Source organism: Rhinichthys klamathensis, unplaced genomic scaffold (genome assembly GCF_029890125.1).
Source record: "Rhinichthys klamathensis goyatoka isolate OS25496 unplaced genomic scaffold, OSU_Roscu_1.1 h1tg000108l_1, whole genome shotgun sequence".
Classification (NCBI taxonomy): Eukaryota; Metazoa; Chordata; class Actinopteri; order Cypriniformes; family Leuciscidae; genus Rhinichthys; species Rhinichthys klamathensis.
The window spans coordinates 684,234-707,861 of NW_026606646.1; the positions used below are offsets into that span (position 1 = coordinate 684,234).

Genomic DNA, 23,628 nt, shown 5'->3' on the forward strand with positions numbered 1-23,628 from the left:
AAGTATATTACACAAAGTTAATAAAGAAACGAATGAGACAGAAGTGCATATAATCAATATACCATTGAGTAACCATAGTGACAAAGGACATAATCAGAAACCAAGCAAACAGGAACTAAACACAGGGAGGAAACATTGAATAAAAAGGAAACTCATCATAGGAGTCCACAAACAGAACATATAACTGACAGTTATTCAATGTTGATTAAATTCTGGTTGTAACACGCAAAGTTTATGCAAAAACAAAATAGTTCACAATGTCCGGTTATGTAAGTGGAGGTAATGCTTTGGGGTCTCGGGCTGCCAAGTCATATGGATCTATGTTGTTTATAGTCTTTATTTTGTGCAAATACCTTTGCTTGGCATTGACATTTAGTTTATCCGGGTATGGTACCTTCTCATTTTTCTTTTCCCTTCTCCATGTCATTCTTTTCTCCTTCAAGATTTTAATGATTTAAGCAGACAAAACAAAAGATAAGCAGGTATCAGTATCGGAAGCTTTGAGGGATCCTCACAAGATGGTGCCACCATCCCAGCATGCAACCCGACGTGACGGTTCTTCACATTATCTATAAGTTATTTCCGCATATTTAAGATGTTTTATTAACAAAGTCCGGGAGGAGCAAGTTCAAATGATCTACCCAATCAACATGAGAGGAGGCCTATACATAGACTTAAATATGTTCCTCAACAGTTTTCTGCACATGGATCCGCCCAATTGCCGCTATGTCAGAGATTGAGCTCTTCCCGTCTGATGACGTCCGACTCCATTGCGCTGTCGTCAGCCCATCCGATCTGCTCTCCACACCCTTTGTACATCTCTGCCCATCCAAATATCCCAGCAAATGAGAAAAGGACAGTGTTAAGATAGAGGCAGTCGCTGATCAGCGCAGCAAAGATTTCTCAAGGAGAATGAACAAAGCCCAGCTCTATGATTTGAATGTCTCCTTGCAACCAGAATCTCCTTAATCCACTTCACCCTCTAAGGCCGCCAATAGAACAAGCAAAGCCCGTAGGGCCACAAAGTTGCATCTCATACAAACACCATCTTCCTGTTGTGAAAGACTGGATCCTCTTTGAGTGTCGGGCCGCGGCAGTAGGCCTTCAGGCCCTACTCTCCCTGCCAGGCCCCACTCTCCTCCTCCCTCTGCTCAGCCACACACCACGGCTTTCCCCACTCTCTCCCCCAAGATGGATTTTAATTTTCCTGTTCTGCACAACACAGATGCCCATACCACCAAAAGCTATCACTTTGGAAGTCGCCAGCAACATCAGAGCACAGATTCTCTCAGAAATTGATTTATCCTCTCTACTGTCTCTGCTTCCTCCAACTGAATCAAATCGCTAAATTGATTATTGATTATGCTGATTTTTCAGTTACCTTAAAAATACAGCATATAGCTTCAGAATTCTTTATCGCATTCTGTTGATACAGCAAAATAATTTGAGCTGCTTTTCCCCATAGGAAGCGAGAACAAAATAATTATCTCATGATAATAGCGTGAGAGGTGGAACCCATTTTTATACGTATCACAAGCTGTTTTTTGCAAAATGCGCTTTTCACTATTTCTCCATTTTAGCTTTAGCTCGTCTGCATTAACCAAAACATTAGTCTTTCCGTCTAACTTGACTTTTCTACGGCTAATCATTCTTTCACTGCCGCATCAGTGATATCCACTCCTGCAGGAGTCCTGTCTCTACCTCTAACCCTTCTATCACTGCCACAGCAATGATATCCCCTCTGCTCCCGGAGGAGCTCACCCCTATATGCAATTGTTGCCGTTTCAACTGCTAGCAGGGCTATTCCATCTGATGCTGTGAGTATTGTGCTCCTGTCAGATACTGAGAGAGCCTTTCCAGTCGGACTACAACCGAGAGCATCCATGTTCAACTGCTAGCAGGGCTTACCCGTCCGATGCCATGAGAATCGAGCTCCCGTCGGATACTGCGAGAGCCCTTCTGGTCAAAAAACCAGCATCGACATACCAATTTAACTGACATTTGAGCTTACCCGTTTGATGCTGTGAGTATTGAACTCCCGTCAGATGCTGCATGAGCACTCCCACTTGAACGACCTGCCTGGCTTAGGCTTACCCATCCAATGCCGCGAGTATTGAGCTCCAGTCATCTATAGGCCTTTTTACACCTGGTCACTTCATGCGTTTTCTCTGATCAGATATCAATCCGATCGTGAAAAGGCCAGGTTTAAATGCTGTCTGAAACGCTTTCAAGACGGATGTAAATCCGATCACTCAAACCACTTCAGGCGGTGGTTTGAGACACATTCCAAACAAAACTGGACAGGTGTAAATACATCTGGTTGTTGAAACCACATATGTAAATTTTACTCCTCCCAAAATGGTAGAAAAATCAATGTGTGAGAGCGTGTTATAGGCTATATAACATATTATAGCCAGATATGACAGTACTACTGCAACAAGCATCACCCCAGATGAGTGTCGCTTCAGCAAGGAAATGAAACTGAAAGTAAGTTGCAGATGCTCAAAACACAATCATCTTCATTAAAAATAGTGAGACTAAATGATCTTGCCAGTGCTGATGCCACTCTCTCTCCTCTTGCGGTCTTTGATCTTGCAAATACCTGATGATAAATAAAATACAGCTCACATAATGTATATAATGAGCAGCTGGTGTGATTGCACTTCAGTTTTTCGCTGAGGAGACGAGTAGTTGGCCAGGCCGCGCAGCGGGGTACAAGAGCTGTGGCGACAGAATGTGGCGTCTCCGTTCCCTCCTTCAGGGAAAGAGGGTTACCATACGTAACCGAGATGTTCCCTTTCAGTCGGTCACGTTCAACGCCACGTCAGAGTGATCCGACTGATAGGAATCCATACCAAAGTGCCACAGCTGTTGCTCCCTTCCAGTGCCCTATGCAAGCCTCCTGCCCCTTCTTGCCTGGAAGGATGATAGGAGAGGGCTTACACAGAGAGTGTCTGTCACTGTTGTTCCGTGGTAACCCATACAGCAAGACTATTGGATAACACTGGGAAAGCGTGCCCTTTCCGTTAGAAAGGAGAACGCTGCGGAAGCCACATTCTTCCCAGAAGGAGTTATGTGGAGATATACATATGGACAAACCTGAAGGTTGTACTGCATATGAGATACTGGGTGACTTAGCCCATGGGAAAGACAAAGGCTTCTGTTTAGGAGCAACGTGGAAGAATATACATATGGGATCCCCGCAGGGTTGCACATATGGAACCCATTCTAGACCTGGTTCTCAAGGATTCAACAGATAAAGGCCTGGCGCCGGATGCTCCGAAGGTGGTGGATGACTCAACAGGTTTTTCACTCTGGAGCAATATAAGCGCACAGTAGGGTGCAGCAAGCCGACAGAGCCGGGCGTCTCAGTGCTTCTACCCGTTTAGGGTGAGAACACGGGAGGAGACCGGCTCTACACATAGGCTATAGAACCTAGCGAACGTGTTAGGTGTTGCCCAGCCCGCAGCTCTACAGATATGTTAGCGAGGCGCCACGTGCCAACGCCCAGGAGGATGCAATGCCTCTCGTAGAGTGAGCACGCAACCTGAGCGGACAGGGCACGCCTTGTGGGTGGTAAGCCAAGGCGATGGCATCCACTATCCAGTGAGCTAACCTCTGCTTGGAGACAACCTTTCCCTTCTGCTGGCCTCCGTAACAGACAAAGAGCTGGTCTGAGGTCCTGAGGCTTTCAGTTCTGTCCACGTACAGTCGCAGAACGTGAACGGGACAGAGCAAAGCCAGGGCTGGGCATGCCTCCTCCAGGGGCAGCGCTTGCAGGTTCACTTCCTGGTCCCTGAAGGGAGTGAACCCGAACTCTAGGCACGATTCGTCGACCGAAAATGCCTGCAGGTCCCCTACCCTCTTGATAGAGGCCAGTTCAACCAGCAGCAAAGTCTTCATGGACAGAAGCTTTAGGTCTGCTGACTGCAAAGGCTCAAAGGGAGCATCCTGAAGTGCTCAAAGCACCAGGGCAAGGTCCCAAGAGGGTATGGAAGGGCAGGGACATGCACAGACATTTTGAGGGGCAGGGGCTCAAGTGAAAAAAAGGGCCCTTTTCATAATTACGTTTTTTTTTTTACTTTTTTTTAAAACAAAAAAGTATGTATATTAACACAACTCTGACTTTTAAAAAAAATTATTAAAAAAATTAATTAATTTTATCTTCCTCAAACTCAGGCAATTGTTTCATTTTCAAAAGATGTCTACAAAATAATCAGTTCACACAGAAACCATGGTCTCCTTAGTATTCATAGGTTTATAGAGCAGCAAAGGAAACCATGCCACAATGTGCATGTTTTCTATGCTACTAGTTTCAATCAAGTATATATTTGATACACCTGATGGTGACATGGACTTAGTTTCACATTTGAGGGAGGACTGTATCATCATCATCATCATCAAATAAAAGCTTCAAAATCCACATTTAGATGGAGTTTGTTTTAAACCTACTATCCTCCATCTGTTTGCATCTGTAGATTTCTTCTAAATTCACCAGTTTAGATTTCTACATTTCAGGGGGAAAGACTCTTGATGTATGTAAGTCATTAACTTTAATAATAAGAATTTTAGGCCATAAAAAGTCATAAAAACGTCCGGATTTTCCATACAAGGTCATAAATTACATTTAGCCATAGCCACGTCTTAAATTGATATGCTCATTCATTCATTATCGCGATATAATTTTTCTCAATAAAACGATATCAAGTTCGAGTCAATATCGTCAATACTCGATATCAATATCGAGTCAATACTCGATATCAATATCGAGTCAATACTCGATATCAATATCGAGTTCGATAAATGTTCGATAATGTTTATGTGCCAAAAGCGGAACGAAACTCATTTGAACCGCACGCGCCTCACAGACTGTTTATCCGCTCGGCTCAAAGTCCAAACGGCAGCGCAGCGCGAGCTCACTAGAGCAGACGCGTTTATTCTGATCGGCGCTTCAGAGAGGGAGCGCTTCAGAACTTCAACTCCTGACCTGATATTTAGATACACCATTCAATAAATATATTTGTTTGACAGGGAAGCTGTGCCTAAACAGGAATATATATTATTTTTCAAAAATAAAAAAAAAAGCACCCCAGAAAAAAGGGCACTTTCTCTCCAGGGATAAAAAGGGCAGGTGCTCAAGCCCCTTTTGATGTCTATGTGTGCACGTGCCTGTGGAAGGGGGCCGAGGAGGATTTTATCGTTTCACCCTCCCTAAGGAACCTGATGACCAGGTCATGCTTCCCTACTGATTTGCCATCTATTTGGTCGTGATATGGTGAAATAGTGGCAGCATGTACTTTGAGGTTGGAGGGAGACAGCTCGCTCTGACCCTATCGAACATCTTCAGGGGTCACAACCAGTGATGGGAATAACGGCGTTATAAATAAACGGCGTTACTAACGGCGTTATCTTTTTCAGTAACGAGTAATCAAACGATTTACTGTTTCCCCCGTTACAACGCAGTTACCGTTACTGACAAAAAAAAATGTGGCGTTACTATAATTGAACTCACTGACGCGGCTTTCATCCGAGTAGGCTCTCTCTCCGCCATAGGACCTGCAAAGTTTTTTTCTCTGGTGTGTGTGTGTGTGTGTGTTTATGAGGCGCCGGAGTGGACAAAAGCGAAGCGATTGGCGCGAGCGCGCTCAATGCGCGAGAGAGACCGAATGTGTCCGAGAGCGCGCTCAACAGTTGCGCAAGAGAGACCGAGGGTGTCCGAGCATTATATAGTTTGTTTATAAATAAATGACACATATCTGCAACGTTAATTAATTTACAGGGTTATACAAGTAAAATCTAAAAAATTACCGTCAGGTAACGTTCTGTTTAGGTTATAAAATAAACCCGAAAATAACCTGCAGGGAACATTCACAGAAAACATAGGCTATTTGTTTGACCGGTTGTAAACACGTGCGGCAAACATGTCTAGAATTTGGCTTAAATAATCTCTGATGATAACGTTCGCTATTATAAAAATATTATATTTTAGTATTATATATTTTTTTTTTGGTAAATTGTTCAGTATTATATTGAGAGAGCACTTGTTAAACTGTTTACTTTTGTTAGGAAGAAAATACTCAGGCTACAGTATGTCTACTAGTTGTGAAGTTGTGTAACAGTTTTATCATTTTAATATGCACAAAGAGTATGCATATTTTTTATTATTATTTATTCATTTTTGGTACATTTCTTAAGAAGCATAATTTATTTTTAAACTTATTTGTTGGCCAGTTGGGGTCTGTGCGATATTAAGTAAACCATCTATAATGTTTTATTGTTCTACTATAGTAATGCTAATATTTAGAATAATATATTGAATTTAATAGGCGTCTCTCACATTGTCCCACAGCAACATTAAAATAGAATAAATTATTATTATAAAACATTGAACACTAATCTACACTATTAAGTGTCCATTTCATTAATTTAACATATTTAATACTGGGGGCATCCAAATTATTTGACAGGCCTATTTGATTTTTTTTTATTATTTTTTTTAAGTAACGCAATAGTTACTTTCTCTGGTAATTAGTTACTTTTATAATGATGTAACTCAGTTACTAACTCAGTTACTATTTGTGAGAAGTAACTAGTAACTATAACTAATTACTTTTTTTAAGTAACATGCTCAACACTGGTCACAACTCGACAAACAGGTTCCACTTTAAGGCGTACACACGTGCCGAAGTGATGGTGTTAAGTACCTCTGGGAGTAAGTCACCTAGAACCAGGGACCAGACATGGAGTTTCCAGAGGTCCGGACGTGGGTGCCATTGGGTGCCCCATCTCTGAGAAAGAAGGTCCTTCCTCAGAGGAAGGGGCCAGGGAGGGGCTGTCATGAGGAGCATGAGTTCTGGGAATCAGTTGATATGCCAATGCAGTTGGGGGCCCGTCCACACCCCTGACACTCCATGCCCGTTGTACGTGGCACCCCAGCCGGTGGCAGAGGCATCTGTGAACACCACAGCATTCCTGCACACATGTTCCAAGGGCACTCCTACCCGCAGAAACAAGGGGTCTGACCACGGGCTGAAGGTGAAGACGCAGGACCTTGTACTGATATGCATTGGCTCGTTGAGTTACACTCAAAGTAGATTGACTCTCTAGCGAGATTCCTATCAGTCGGATCACTCCGACGTGGCATCGAACGTGATCGACTGAAAGGGAACTGTTGCTTTCATTGATGGTTCTGGGCTCAGGCCAAATTGCGAGCTCAAATCCCTCTCCTGGGACAGCACACCAAATATGTTTACTCTCTTTACTCTATCCGATTATAAAGTGTGAACTCGTAAAACAGCCAATGTTGCCTTGAAGTCGTTATTTGTGCGTGCACTGTTGGCTCAAGTTTAGAAAATAATGGCATGTGCAGAACCGCACAAAAATGTAAAGTCAATGCACAACTCCACAATAACAATTTTTGCTGTGCACAACCAACCAAACTTGCAGACACAGCAAGTATAACAGTGAATGTTCACTAGAGCGCAAAAACTCCTCAGTGTCTCTGAAAATGCTCAAATGTCTCTGCTATGGGGTGTGTCTGTAGCGACTAGCGAGTGTTTAATTTAATTTTTTTTCCCAACACATATGGTCATATAAACAATATAATCATCACAGATACAAGGGATTACAGTTACCAAGAGGCAAGCTTTGTTTTTAAATGTAAAGATATGCTGTAAAGATATACAGCATAAAAAAGTAAGAACTGCCCAACCTTTTTACACTCTTACACTTTTTACCGCTCTCAGTGCTTTCTCCGGTCCGCTGTCAGTCCCACAATTCACCATGTGAGTGTGAAACTCAACTCCCATAAAAATGAATTGAAAACGCTCACTTTGCTGCACTGATTCTACGCCATGGGACACGCAACGTAAATCAAGCTATAGGAGAGAGTTTATTTACACTTCACCTTTACTTTGAAATATTAATATTCTTTATGTAATTGAGTTTATTTTTTTGTATCAGCCAGCAGTAACTGTGGCGGCATCTCCACAGCAAACAGCTTCTCGACCCCCTGCATCCTCTGGAGGCTCATTGGACAGCATGTTGGGTCTCCTCCAATCAGATCTGAGTAGACAGGGAGTGCCTACCTCCTCGAAGGGAAACTGTTCCACTTGTCAGAAACCAGTTGTAGGACAGGTAAAATTCTTTAATAAATCCTGAATTAATCAGTAGTTTAACTAGTGGTCAATAGCCATAATTTTTTTTAATGTTTCAAAGTTTCTTATTGGAGGTACTGTTGTATTACAAATTTATAAAATGTTACGTCTAGGTTCCAATACAATAGTATATAAACTGAGAAAGTTCTGTACATTGTGTTTTACATTTTGAGGTATAAATGATGAGATTCAAAGATTAAGGGGGCTTTTACACTGGGCTCGTTTGCTGCGGTCCGAGCCCGAGCGCGTTTGTTCCCGGCACCCCCCGCAGCGTTGGTCTGGTTTCACACTCAACTTGATTATATCGAACCCTGGTGCATTTGCGTGCATATTACGTCATCGCAAACGTGCACGGCGCATGATAGAAAACAGAACGTGGGTCAATATTGTGTTTTTTATTAATTTGCTGCTATTATACGCAGATGAGTGAACAATACAGGTTTACTGTGCGTGTGTCACATAAGGTGGCCTTCTGCTGCTTGCAAACGGACACCTTTGAGGAGACAGTGGATTTCAAAATACACTGCAGGCTCACTCTCGCTCGTATCCAAGGTAAATCATCAACACTATCATCCCTTACAAGTGTTTTATTTAACTGAATACATCACAATAAGCTAAAACGCATGCGCAGGTCACTTTACTTCCTGAACAAGTGCGCACCCGAGTCCGTGCTGCTTTCACATTCGTGCGAACCGCGGCACGGTTCGGGAGCAACCAAACTCAGACCACCTCCTCCAGGTAGTCTCGGGTTCAGTACCTCAGTGCGCACCCGGGTCCCATGACAGCGTTCACATTAGCGATTTTTCATGGGAACCGTGCCCCGTTCCGAACTAAACTGCCAGTGTGAAAGCCCCCTAAGTCAAGCAACCCAGGTGTCTGACATTAACATTTTGTCTTTATGCACCTCCTGAACAGTGTCATTGTCCCAAGTTAAGCTATGATAATGTGAAGGTATGGGCGATACTGTCAGGCTGATTGGATTAGCATCTATGCATTTGAATGACACTGTTATGCTGATGAGATCAGGGCTGGGGAACTTCCGGTAACAAGCTGACTTCCGTACTTCTTCAAATGTATTTGCCGCACGAAATGTTAAACAGTCCCGGATGACTCTAAAATTATACAAGTTTGCCCTGGCTGTTCTAGTGATTTTTTTTACATGACTTTCAAATGATAAATGGGTGTCCAGGATTAATCCCATATACCCTCTCAACCTCTCGAAGGCTGAAGACATCAACGGCAAAGGATAAGTATTCTTTACCGTGATGTTATTCAACCCTCGGTAATCAATGCAAGGTCGCAGTGAACCATCCTTCCCCACAAAAAAGAACCCCGCCCCCGTTGGAGAAGAGGAAGGGCGAATGAACTTGGTTGTTTGAGAATCAGAAATATACACTCACCGGCCACTTTATTAGGTACACCTGTCCAACTGCTCGTTAACACTTAATTTCTAAGCAGCCAATCACATGGCGGCAACTCAGTGCATTTAGGCATGTAGACATGGTCAAGACAATCTCCTGCAGTTCAAACCGAGCATCAGTATGGGGAAGAAAGGTGATTTGAGTGACTTTGAACGTGGCATGATTGTTGGTGCCAGAAGGGCTGGTCTGAGTATTTCAGAAACTGCTAATCTACTGGGATTTTCACGCACAACCATCTCTAGGGTTTACAGAGAATGGTCCGAAAAAGAAAAAACATCCAGTGAGCGGCAGTTCTGTGGGCGGAAATGCCTTGTTGATGCCAGAGGTCAGAGGAGAATGGCCAGACTGGTTCGAGCTGATAGAAGGGCAACAGTGACTGAAATAACCACTCGTTACAACCGAGGTATGCAGCAAAACATTTGTGAAGCCACAACACGCACAACCTTGAGGCGGATGGGCTACAACAGCAGAAGACTCCACCGGGTACCACTCATCTCCACTACAAATAGGAAAAAGAGGCTACAATTTGCAAGAGCTCACCAAAATTGAACAGTTGAAGACTGGAAAAATGTTGCCTGGTCTGATGAATCTCGATTTCTGTTGAGACATTCAGATGTTAGAGTCAGAATTTGGCGTAAACAGAATGAGAACATGGAACCATCATGCCTTGTTACCACTGTGCAGGCTGGTGGTGGTGGTGTAATGGTGTGGGGGATGTTTTCCTGGCACACTTTAGGCCCCTTAGTGCCAATTGGGCATCGTTTAAATGCCACGGCCTACCTGAGCATTGTTTCTGACCATGTCCATCCCTTTATGGCCACCATGTACCCATCCTCTGATGGCTACTTCCACCATGTCACAAAGCTCTAATCATTTCAAATTGGTTTCTTGAACATGACAATGAGTTCACTGTACTAAAATGGCCTCCACAGTCACCAGATCTCAACCCAATAGAGCATCTTTGGGATGTGGTGGAACGGGAGATTCGCATCATGGATGTGCAGCCGACAAATCTGCGGCAACTGTGTGATGCCATCATGTCAATATGGACCAAACTCCCTGAGGAATGCTTCCAGCACCTTGTTGAATCTATGCCACGAAGAATTGAGGCAGTTCTGAAGGCAAAAGGGGGTCCAACCCGTTACTAGCATGGGGTACCTAATAAAGTGGCCGGTGAGTGTATTTCTCCATAGCCTCTCTTTCGGGAATCGAAAGTGAATATAACTTGCCCTTAGGCGGAGACTTACCTGGCAGTAAATCTATTGCACAGTCGTAGGGACGATGCGGATGAAGAGAAGCAGCACGAGACTTACTGAACACTTCCTTCAGGTCCAGATACTCCGCGGGCACGTTAGACAAATCCCCTGCTTCCTCCTGAAACACAGAAACAGGTACAGACGAACAAGCAGACACGAGACAAGACTTATGACATTCCTGGCTCCACTCCAGCACAGATCTATGAATCCAGTCCACTCGGGGGTTGTGTTGGATGAGCCATGGGTGTCCAAGAACAACAGGTGCCAGGGATGAATCCAGAATAAAAAATGAAATAGTTTCCGTGTGGTTGCCAGAGGTGATGAGAGTGATTTCTTCAGTGGATAATGAAATAGTAGGAAGTTCTTGACCATTAAGTGCATGAACTGCAATCTGCTGAGTGAGGGGTTTGAGGGGTATCTGAAATCTGCATGCGAAATTATGGTCCATAAAATTACCTTCGGCCCCAGAATCCAACAGTGCTTGACAATCGTGCTGGTGGACTCACCATCTTAGTCTTACCGAGAGGAGAGTGGAGGTCGATCTAGTCGTGGATGAGGTCTTCCTGGCTTGGCCTTTTACCGGACAGTTGTAGGCATAGTGTCCGGCTCCTCCACAATAAAGGCAAAGGCCCTGGGACATCCGCCTCTCCCTCTCCTCCCGGGAAAGCCGAGCTCGACCCACCTGCATGGGCTCGTGATCGTAGACGGGGCTGACCACGTCCCTGCCGCTGGATCGTGGACCGTCGAAAACCCCGAGTGTGCGGGTGGACGTAACTCGACGCTCGACTCTGGACAACCGAGCGTCCACCCGCAGAGCTAACTCAATAAGTCCAGTGAGGGTGGTGGGAAGATCCAGGGCGTAGATCTCCTTCTGGACGTGGTCAGCCATCCCATGCAGGAACATGTCCCACTACGCCTCCTCGTTCCATCCACACTCCGCCGCCAAAGTCCAGAATTCGATAGAAAAATCGGAAACCGATTTCTCTCCTTGCCGTAGTTCGGCCAATGCTCTGGCCGCCTCTCTCCCCGAGACCGCCCGGTCAAAGACCTGTCTCATTTCGGCGGCTAGTGTCTGGAACGAGGTGCAGCATGGGTTCTGGTTCTCCCACACCGCCGTTCCCCAAAGCGCCGCTCTCCCAGTCAACAGTGTCAACACGAACGCCACCTTGGCCTGATAGTTCTGGAAAGTACGAGGTTGAAGTGCAAAATGCATTGAACATCGGGTAAGAAATGCTCTGCAGTGTGATGGTTCACCTGAATAGGCCTCTGGAACAGGTAGCCGGGGTTCCGACTGGGAGGGGCTTCCTGGTGGTACGGGGGAACGGCTGGTGTGGGTGGCGCAGTGGGAGGTCGTAGGCGCTGGATCTGCTGGGTGAGCTCGGACACCTGCGTCACCAGGGCTTGTACTGCTCGACCCGTATCGCCGATCTCCTTTTCCTGTGAATCCATTCTTCGGATACTGTGATGAATGAATTCTTCCAACGAGGATGAAGATGCGCTCGCTGCTTCCATTCCATGGTCAGATCGTTCTGTCATGATATACTGATCACAGGAAGCAAAAGCGAGTTAACAATTTATTTGAGCACAAAGTCCAAGACACAGTAAAGCCAGGTGGAAGAATGGTGACGCAGGGACTTCGATGGTCAGATCCGGTGAAGTGCAGACAGACGGTGAGACGAACTAAATCCACACGGAAGACGACGAACAGGAACACCAGGCAGGAACACGAACCAGAAGACCAGACAGGGATACATCAAACAACGTTCTAACAAGGATGAGAGAACAGCGGTGAGTATAAGTAGCGTGGTGAGATCAACTGCAGCTGGTGATGTAATGATGAACAGCTGGAGCGGATCAGGTAATGACATACAGACACGCCCCTTGCAATTGCAAAAGTACAATTGTAAGTTCGGAAGTGACAAGCCTCCTTTGTCAGATCTTCTCTGCAATGTTGAGAGTTTAATTCTTGGTCGTTTCTTATTCCAGAGGATTTTTGTAATCAAGGAATACATTTCTTTAAAAAAAGGTTATACGGGGAGATAAAGGAATCATGGAGAATAGAAATAAAAGTCGAGGGAGAATATTAATTTTAATGATTGCGATTCTGCCTTGCCGTGAGGCTAAAATAACGTCCCATCTCTGTAAATCTTGTTTGATAGTAGTAAATAAAGATCTATAATTTTCTTTAGAGATAGTCTGCATTGATGGAAAGATCTGAATTCCCAGATATTTAAATGTCTTACTAATTGGTATCGAGGAGGATGCTAATGCAGTATTTGTTGACGCAGATAAGGGCATTAATACAGATTTTCTCCAATTAATTTTGTAGCCACTTATGACGCAAAAATCATTAAATATTTTAAGACACTGAGGTAGAGAAGAGGAGGTATTATACATGTAGAGTAGGATATCATCCGCGAAAAGAGAGATAACATGCCTGGAGTCGCCAACAATAATCGGGGAAATAATATGGTCCTGCCGAATTGCCTGCGCTAAGGGCTCTAATGAAATTGCAAATAACAAGGGCAACAAAGGGCAACCCTGTCTAGTGCCTCTATTCAAAGGGATTGCATCCGAACAGCACAAACCTGTTGAGACCCGCCCAGAAGAGTTAACATAGACGGTCTGAATCATATGTATAAAACGAGGGCCAAATCCAAAATGGGTTAAGGCAGACCATAAAAATGTCCACTCGACCCGGTCAAAGGCTTTCTCAGCGTCTAGCGAGAGGATAGCACGTTGTTCATTAACCGGGTCGGGTAAGTCGATAATGTTCAAAATGCGATAATGTTCAAAAGGCACGTTATCCGTTGCAAAACGTTCCTTAAGAAATCCTGTCTGGTCGTGGCCGATTAGGAAGCTGGCGACTGTTTCGAAACGACGGGCTAGAACCTTAGCATATAACTTGACATCCGTACCAATTAGTGAAATTGGCCTGTAGCTAGAGCAACATAGGGGGTCTTTCCCTTTTTTCAGAAACAGAGAAATAAGAGCGGTGTTCTGATCTCTATGAAAACAACCTGTATAATGTTCAAAAGGCACGTTATCCGTTGCAAAACGTTCCTTAAGAAATCCTGTCTGGTCGTGGCCGATTAGGAAGCTGGCGACTGTTTCGAAACGACGGGCTAGAACCTTAGCATATAACTTGACATCCGTACCAATTAGTGAAATTGGCCTGTAGCTAGAGCAACATAGGGGGTCTTTCCCTTTTTTCAGAAACAGAGAAATAAGAGCGGTGTTCTGATCTCTATGAAAACAACCTGTATCAATAGCAAAATTTATGGAGTCAAGGAGGAGTGGTCCAATCAGATCCCATATCGCCAGATACAGCTCCGGGGGTAAACCATCCAGACCAGGGGCCTTACCCTTATTCATAACCTCTAAAGCCTCCTTCAATTCTTTTAATTCTATTGGAGAATCAAGAAAAGCACATTGCTGCTCACTTAATTTTAGGTAGATCTAAATTTAACAGGAAATCAATGACAGGTTGTTCATTCTCTCCCACCTCAGATCTATATAGATGCTCATAAAATTCCTTGAATATCCTGTTTACCTCACCCGGAGCTGTATGAAGAACTTCTGCATTATCCTTAATGGCAGTAATTGAGGCCAAGGCCTTATTGCGTTTCAGCCTTAACGGCATAAGTTTGCTCTCCATTAAAGTAGTAGTTTTGTTTGGTACGGTGTATTAAAAATTCAACCCTTTTTAGTAAAATCGCCTTGTAGTCAGTTTTTAAATTCCCCAGGATTCTGCTTTTCTTTTCCGTAAAAGTTTTTTTAAGATCCCTCTCTACACATTTAATCTGAGCCTCCAGATGAGTTAATTGTTTTACTCTGGATTTATTTACATAGGAGGCAAAACAAATACAGTTTCCTCTCAAAAAACACTTGGTTGTTTCCCATAGGATTTGTGGATTAGTAGATGAGCTCGAATTTTCTTTGAGAAACAGAGATAATTTAGAACGTAGCTGTTTTACAAAATCTTCATTTTGCAAAAAAGTTGTATTCATACGCCACCTTTTGGAGCTTAAGGTAATTATCGGATGGGATAGATTACAAATCACAGCGGAGTGATCTGAAATCAGAATGGGTAGAATATCAATATGGTTTACGCCTTGGGCGTGCTGAATAAAAAGTATGTAGCCCTGTGGAAATTTGTTGAAAGTATATCTATATTATTTTACTTTTCTTCAAAATGTATCTTTATATTTTTTTGTTTATATATTTGATTTATATTGTATATCTGTACTCATCACGTGTATTGAAAACAATATTTCATATTGTTAGAAGTGTATAACGTTTCTAGGCTCTGATTGGGTATTTCACATGTCAGTTTGGTTTGGAGAGTGATATGATAGGCGAGAGGGGGCGGGAGGAGAGAGTGAGAAGGGAGGGAACGAAGAAGAGGAGATAGAAGGAAAAGAAACAACAACGACGACACGGAGTGTGACGCAGTTAAGATTTGAGTGTTCATTTGTTTTACTAATAGTAGTGAGTCTATGCAATTTCGTACAGAAGTTAAAGTGTTGATATCCTACATTAGTTCATCGTGAGTGTGTGTAGTTTATACTCGCGAGTTCGCAAATGTCACGCACTTGTTATTCACGAGTGATTTGGATTAACCGGAGACTGAGCTCCTCCGGCCACGGTGGATTTCATTACCAGGTAGCGCTTCAGGTACCCTGGATTGCCTGGAAGTTCCCCTGGCCTCGTTGGATTCCCTGATCGGGACCGCGCGGCGAGTTTTGATCTTTTTGCCCGTTGCAGCACGGTAAATTCTCCTTCCTGACGCTCTCTGCGTTGCTCCATTTTTCGTGAGACTGTGATGATGTGAAAAATGTAACCATGAGTGAGCTCATTGACTGGTGTGAGGGTTTAGGAGTTAACCCCTCCCATGCTTTTGTGTTAAGTGGAATGCCCACTGATTTAGATGTATCAGACATTGAAGAATTGGCACAAACCGTAAAAGTTTTTGGGAGAGTTCGAATAAGAGATGAAAAATACTACTCTCAAATGCAAAGTAAAATTGTGCTTTGTGAGTGCAGGCAGCCAGTAAGCCCAGATCATACCCCACCTGAGATCCAACCTGCTAGTGGAGAAATTCCCTGGAAGATAATTCTAATACCCCAAGAGAGTCAGAGCAGTTCTCTGATAAATTTCGCAAGTTATTACAAGAGGAAGGCAAGACTATGGATGATGTCAGGGCTCTTTTCTCCAAGGATCCCCTCCAAGGAAGTTCACCTGATAGTATCATCCGAGCAGTTGGAGATCTCCTTGAGAAAACCATGAGACCCAGCTGTGACACTAATGCTTTCAGATGCTTGAGGACATTTTCTGGGACCATTCCCACTCCTCCTGGCGAAGAAAGCCTAGAACATTGGCTTGCTCAGGCACATTTAATGGTTGAAGAGTGTAGCTGTTCCAACCGAGAAAAACGCACAAGGATAGTTGAAAGCTTAAAGGGTCCTGCTTTAGATATTATTCAAGCAGTGAGGCTAAATGATCCAGATGCAACCCCTACTGATTATTTGAAGGCATTGGAGAATGCTTTTAGTAGTGCTAAGTCAGGGGAGGACCTGTATTTTGCCTTCAGATCTATGCACCAGCAGTCTGGTGAAAAGCTGTCTGATTTTTTGCAAAGGTTGGAGAAATCTCTTAGAAGAGTTTTGCACCGAGAGGGAATATCTCCCCAACGCACAGACCAAGTTAGGCTAGAACAGTTTATTAGAGGTTCCACACCATCTGACATGATATTGGTGCATCTACGGCTAAGGGAGAGAAAATATAAGCCTCCTACCTTTTTGCAGTTGTTGAATGAGATCACAGAGGAAGATGAATATGAAGCCTCACGTCGAAAACTGAATCCTACGGTAAGACAGGTCCAGGCTACCAAAGAGATGAAGTCAAATTCTTCTGAAATTCAAGAGCTGAAAGCCGAACTCAAAGTACTAACTTCTAAGTTGAAGAAAAGAGATACTGAGCCTGAAACAAAACTGAAATATTCTCAAAAGCCAGTTGAGATTGAAACGGAGAATGATGTTCAGATTCTGCAGAAACAAGTGAAAAAGCTCCAAGAACAGCTTAGTGTAATGACAGTGTCACAAGGTATGTCTGTGTCTAGAGAGTTCCCAAGAAGGGATGACAGAAGCAAGCCTATTAGTAACCGGAAACATCTGTTACCTACCGAAACTTCAGATTACTTCTGTTACAGATGTGGCGAAGACGGCCATATTGCCACTCATTGCAATTCTCCTGAGAACTCTGCAAAAGTCATTCAAAAGCTGATCCGTGCCCTTCGGAGGGACAGGGGTGGAAAAGAACCAGCGTCTGCAGAGGTAAATAACTTTTCTGTTCGTCAGGGAAAAGTAGAGTCTCTCAAGCCAAGTCACTTACCTGAGGGGTTAGTGGGCCCATCTCCTCTTGCTAGTGTCACGCTTGAAGGTCAGTCATGCAAAGCCCAACTGGACAGTGGTTCCCGGGTCACCATAGTGTTTGAAAGTTGGTACCAGCAGCACCATTCGCATATTCCTCTTATGCCTCTTTCAGACCTTGCAATATGGGGTCTCAGTGATTCCACTTACCCTTACAGTGGGTATATATCTGTTAAATTGGCTTTTCCTGATGTCAGATCACTCTCTAAAGAGAAGATTTCTATCTTGGCACTTGTATGTCCGGACCCCAAGAGTCCAGATCCGGTTTCAGTCATTCTTGGCACAAATGCTTCCAAGCTTAACACTCTGTTGGCTCACTGCAAAGAGTTGGTCAGTAGCACCACCGTCAATTCGCTGAGAATACTTCCTTATGAGTTGAATGTTACCAAACAGTCGTTGACATCCAACAGCACTGATGTTGTGGGACTAGTGAAATGGGAGGGTCCTGGACCATTAACTAATCCTCCTCGCAGTACTAGTTATGCTGTGTGTAAGGTCATGCCCCAACAACCTTTAGCCAATCACATTCTTCTTGTGGAGACGGCGGAAGATGGTCAACTTCCTGCTGGGGTCCTAATGCCCTCTCTTGTGATGACTCCTCCTTTTGTAGATGAAGATCATTTCCTTGTACCCCTTCAAAACGAATCTCAGAAGGGAACCGAGATTCCTATCGGAACTCTAGTGGCTCAAGTCTGTGTGGTAGACACTGTCACAGTGCCACAGAAATCAGTATCCACACAAAAGACCCTAGACCCTAGCTTGTTTGACTTTTTGACTCTCCAATTCCGGAAGTTTGGAAAACACGCCTTGTTAACATACTGTCACAGAAAACGGGAGTTTTTTTCAGTAGATGAATGGGATGTAGGACTAGCCAGTGGGGTGAAACACCAAATACGACTCAGTGATTCAAAGCCATTCCGAGAGAGATCCAGGCGTATAGCCCCGGCTGACATTGAGGATGTTCGCTGTCACATACAGGACCTGTTGGCAGCCAGGATAATCAAAGAATCACGCAGCCCTTACGCTTCCCCCATAGTCATTGCAAGAAAGAAGAATGGCCGAATACGCATGTGCATTGACTATCGCACCTTGAACTCACGCACAGTGCCTGATCAGTACACCATGCCACATATTGATGATGTGCTTAATTGTTTGACGGGCAGCAAATGGTTTTCTGTTCTGGATCTGCGTAGCGGATATTATCAGATTGCAATGGCGGAAGAAGATAAGGAGAAAACAGCGTTCCTTTGTCCATTGGGGTTCTACCAGTTTGAGAGGATGCCTCAGGGAATAACTGGAGCTCCTGCGACATTCCAACGATTGATGGAAGCAGCAGTTGGAGACATTAATCTGTTACAGGTACTGGTCTATATGGATGATTTGATAGTGTTCGGGAAAACCCTTGAGGAGCATGAGGAACGTCTGTTGAAGGTACTGGAAAGGTTAGAGGAGTGTGGCCTAAAAATTTCAATTGATAAGTGTCAATTTTGCCAGCCTCAGGTGAAGTACCTGGGCCATATCGTTTCTGCAGCTGGTGTCGCAACAGACCCTGAAAAAGTGAAAGCCGTTCTTGACTGGAAGAAACCTGTAGATTTGAAGTCACTGCGATCATTCCTTGGGTTCTGTGGATATTATCGGCATTTTATTGCCAATTATTCATCCATTGGCAGGCCCTTGATGGAGTTAACTAAGGGTTACCCACCGACTCAGAAAAGGAAGAAATCTGGTAGTGCGGAGAAGCAGCAGTACTTCAAGGAGTCGGAACCCTTCGCTGATAGATGGGACAAAGTCTGTGATGATTCCTTTGAGAAAATCATAAGTTGCCTCACCAATACCCCCGTGTTAGCTTTCGCTGACCCAAGCAAACCGTACATCCTTCATGTGGATGCGAGCCTGGATGGGTTGGGTGCAGTGCTTAATCAGGAATACCCTGAAGGTCTCCGTCCCATTGCTTTTGCCAGTCGAAAGTTGAGTATGTCGGAACGTAATTATCATGTACATCAGCTAGAATTCCTCGCTGTGAAATGGGCCGTCGTGGACAAGTTCCATGATTACCTTTATGGAGCTAAGTTTACAGTGAGGATAGATAACAATCCTCTCACATATGTGCTGACAACTGCCAAACTTAACGCCACAGGCCATAGGTGGTTGGCTGCGTTAACTACGTATGACTTTGATGGCCTCGTTGGATTCCCCGATCGGGACCGCGCGGCGAGTTTTGATCTTTTTGCCCGTTGCAGCACGGTATATTCTCCTTCCTGACGCTCTCTGCGTTGCTCCATTTTTCGTGAGACTGTGATGACAAGCGTGAGTAGCATTTTCCATTATTGCTGGCTCTAGTAAGAGTGAAGCGGCGATTTGTATTTTTTCCGCCCCAACGCACACAAGTGTCGTTCAGGCCTAAATCTAATTTTATTTGTTTACTTTATTGGGACTATTTTTGACATTTATATATTTTTCCAAGAGCCTGGGCCCAAATGAAGTTCAATAACTGTCTGAAAAGAAATGTAAAGTGATGTGAAAGTGTTGAATTTACTCCAAAGAGTTAATTGTGAGTAATGTAAAGTTATTTACTGTGATTTATAACTGGTTTTGGAGGTTCATTTCACAACTTTAGTTAATTGTCAAGTAAAAGGGAAACAAGTGAGTATTTGAAATTGAGTCTTTATTCATTTTTTTTATTACGTTTACATTCTGTGATTTTACTGATTTCTATTCAATTTCCCTACAATATACTATTACTACATCAGTAATGAACCTAGGGCACTCTAGATATTGGTACTTATAGAGTGCTACAAGTATAATCTCTACAGCTCTCATTCTTCACTCTCCATATATCACATAAGTCGTTATCAGCAATGAGCTCGTTTAACGACTGCGAAGCCTGATCGCCATGAACAGAGACATAGGAATCTATCGATTAAGGGGTCACAAACTGCATTAGCATCTATTCCTACGACCAAGTTGTAGTCGACTAGTTAAGGAGAACTTTGGTAAGAGATGGAAAAAAATCTACATCATAATTATTAGGGGAGTATACTGAGAAGAGAACCATTTTTAGATTATTCCATGAACCTGATGCATAAGTAAACCGCCCGTTTTCATCCCCTCCCGTTTTCTCTATTAGGAATGGGAATTTTCTGTTCTGAAGGATAATAACCCCTCTTGAGGCACTATTATGCGATAAGGATGCTATCAATTTAAAATCTCTATTCTGAAAACGGGTAGCATCAGAAGCCTTGAGATGGGATTCTTGTATTAGGGCAATGTCAGCTCATTTGCGATGCAGATAATCTAGGCATTTGGATCTTTTTATGGGAGAATTTAGACCATTGGCATTCCACGATATCACATTAAAGTCCCTCATTCTGTCACGATATAATTATACATGAGACACATAGTATCCAAACGCATCGATAAGAATTTCACCCCCATGAAACACATATATAGTACGACTAAAACGGCAAACCCTGGTATTTCTAACATTATAATAGTTAAAGACAATAAAAAATCCAAAAAACAAATTACTATCGGCAGCTTGCAGAGAGGAAGAACACACTCTCTTATCTGCCTGGAAAATAAATCTGCTCGAGGCCATGCACTAGGACTATGAGTGGCAACCGTTACTCAAACATCAGCATCTCTCACCTGAGTATCCATCACAGCAAAAATTAAACCTATATCCCTACTCAAAGTGCTATAATATAAAACAAAGAAGACCGAATTTACTCATCATCAGGCATCCCTGTAGGCACGGTGGTGTCCATTTCTGTAGTGACGGTCAAAGACGAGATGAAACGCTCCAGGTCTCCGGGGGTTTTGAAGATCAAATGCTCGTGGCCGTTAAGCACTTTGACCAATGCAGGGTAAAGCAGGAATGACTCGATGCCTAGTAGTTGGAGGCGTTTCCTCCCTTTGGCCATAGCTTTCCTTTTATTGGACGTTCCCTGGCTGAAGTCAGGAAAGAACCGTAGATTTCCCCCTTCGTAACTCAGAGGTGATGCGCTTCTGGCTCCCTGCAGGATCGCCTGTCGGTCATTGTAACGAAGGAGTTTGAAAATCAAAGTGCGCGCTCTATTCCTGGAGGGATCGTCGTTCGCGTAGAGGCGATGCGCCCGTTCAATCTCAATCGTCTTCCCTTGTAGAGCTGGAATCCACTTGGGAATATGAGTCTGCAAGAACTGGATTGCATTCCCTCCTTCGGCTCCTTCCCGCAGGCCCACCAACCTTAGGTTATTTTGTCTGGATTTATCTTCATGAAGAAATAGTTTCTCCTGGAGCTCCTCTATGCAGGACTTGTTAGCAATCTATTCCTTTTTAACGTCCCGCACCGTAGCCTGGATGTTGTCACATCTATTGCCGAACGATTTGACATCCTTTTCCAGCGAGTCCAATCGTGCTGTAATCGATATTTCCTCGCGAACAATCGTCGACATGCTTAGTTTTATGGCGCTCAGTTGCTTATCAAGCATTTCGGCAGTGGCGTCATGAAGGTGCTCATCATCTTTATACTTTTTCTTTGCTGGGGAGTGGATCAAATCTCGTTTAGATGCCATCTAGAGTGCCACTAAAACAGGGATTTTACATAAAATTCGGCCAAAATCTTAGTAGGGATAGATAAATCCGAAAAATAGACAACTGCGGTAGAGCGTCGATATTAAGCAGCCATCACCGTCCGCCGCGCATGCGCGTCTCCGCAAGAGTAGATCTTTTATGATGGGAGTAGCTGAAGTTAGGTTGCAGGATGGTAATCCAGGAATGCAACACGGAAAAGCTGGGGGAGTTGTGATGTTGTGACATGTATTCTTGTTGCATATTCCACTGCTATGAACCTTGAATAAGGTACACATGTCACAGTTGGAGATGGGGTGTGCCACCCATGGGATTCCTGCTCCTACTGAAGACGGGTGTGGCATGCAAACGTTCGTTCCAGCAAACAAGGCGGGTTTTTTTTGTTGATATATTCATCAGCTCTAAGAATATGTTGTCTCTGGAGTCTACACTTTGTGCGATGTCCATGATGGTTACTAGTACAACAATCTTGATCATGTTTATGGGTGACTGAAGTTCCCATATGTGCGTCTCTGCGTTGTGTATTTTTTTTCTTTTCTTTTTCTTTTGTGATAGTTGGACTTTATCATGACCCATTGACCTGGGATGATTGTGTGTCCACCTTCTGGTGGAGTCTGCTAATACGATTCAACTCTCTCTTTGGCACTCTGTACTGCCTTTGTGAGGTTTCCATAGAAAGCAATTAGGGCATCTGAGGCAATGTGTACATCAGCATTTCTAAGATCAATCACACTTGGCACCTGACATCTGCATTGGGCGTTCAGTAATAATCTCATGAGGGCTCAGTCCTACTGATCTGTTAGGTGAAGCTCTCATATTACACAGTAGAGCTGGCAGCGCTTCGACCCATGGTACTCCTTCCTGATGTGTTTTGCTTAGCCTGGTTTTGATTGTTCTGTTTGCACGTTCAACCTGGCCTGATGCTTGTGGCCTGTATGGGCAGTGAAGATTCTACTTAACCCTCTGGGGTCTAAGGTGTTTTTGGGGTCCTTGAGATGTTTTGACATGCCCTGACATTTGTGCTTTTTTCAGTTGCTTATAAACATATTAATGGCACAGGCGAAATTACACTCTATTTAGCACAAACAGGGCTACCATAATATGTGAGCAACATGTATGTACATGTTTGTATTTTTGAGAGAATATTGTTTATGCATGGTTATTGAAAAAAATACAAATTAAATTTTCTGAAATAAGGCCACAAAACACATACTAAATGTGTGTCCACAAGACTTTTGACTAATGGATGTTGTCGCCTAGAGTTTTTGCTTCAAAATGATCTGAAAATCATCCTGCCTAATCATTCACATAAAACAATAGATTGTTTTAAATTGTGAAAAACATTTTTTTGTCTGGAAAGGCAATATGCGTGGAGGTGTGAACGGCCCAACCCCCTCATGTATAATTAGGTGGTTCTCACCTGAGAAGACAAAGACCCGCATAATAATGAGCCTTTCATTCAGGTGTGTCACACAAGAAAGAATGCGATGACAATATATATACATATATACATATACACACATACACACACACACACGTATATATATATATATATATAATCGAAATATAAATTAAAGTCAAAAGCACATTTTTAGTCATACCTGGAAACAAATCCTGGTCAAATAGGTTATATGGGCCATTCTATAGAATTGGTTCAAAGTTAGAGTTGGAAACATCTTGAAAAGAAAATTGTCTTTTTCCATAAATCTCTTATAAAGTATTACTTTTTAAAGTAGGCCAATACATTTTATCATACATATTTCAAAGTTAAGGATTCATTATTTTGATATAT

At 43.5% G+C, this 23,628-nt stretch overlaps 1 protein-coding gene across 3 annotated transcripts in view; it reads left to right on the forward strand.

Annotated features, from left to right (window-relative positions):
- Window positions 1-23,628, forward strand: part of LOC130087365 (transforming growth factor beta-1-induced transcript 1 protein-like) — a 252,832-nt gene that overhangs the window by 151,263 nt on the left and 77,941 nt on the right. For all 3 annotated transcript variants that reach the window (XM_056253640.1, XM_056253643.1, XM_056253642.1), the window contains one exon: window positions 7,963-8,136. In XM_056253640.1, the coding sequence (XP_056109615.1) occupies window positions 7,963-8,136 (174 nt within the window). The remainder of the gene's footprint in view (window positions 1-7,962; window positions 8,137-23,628) is intronic.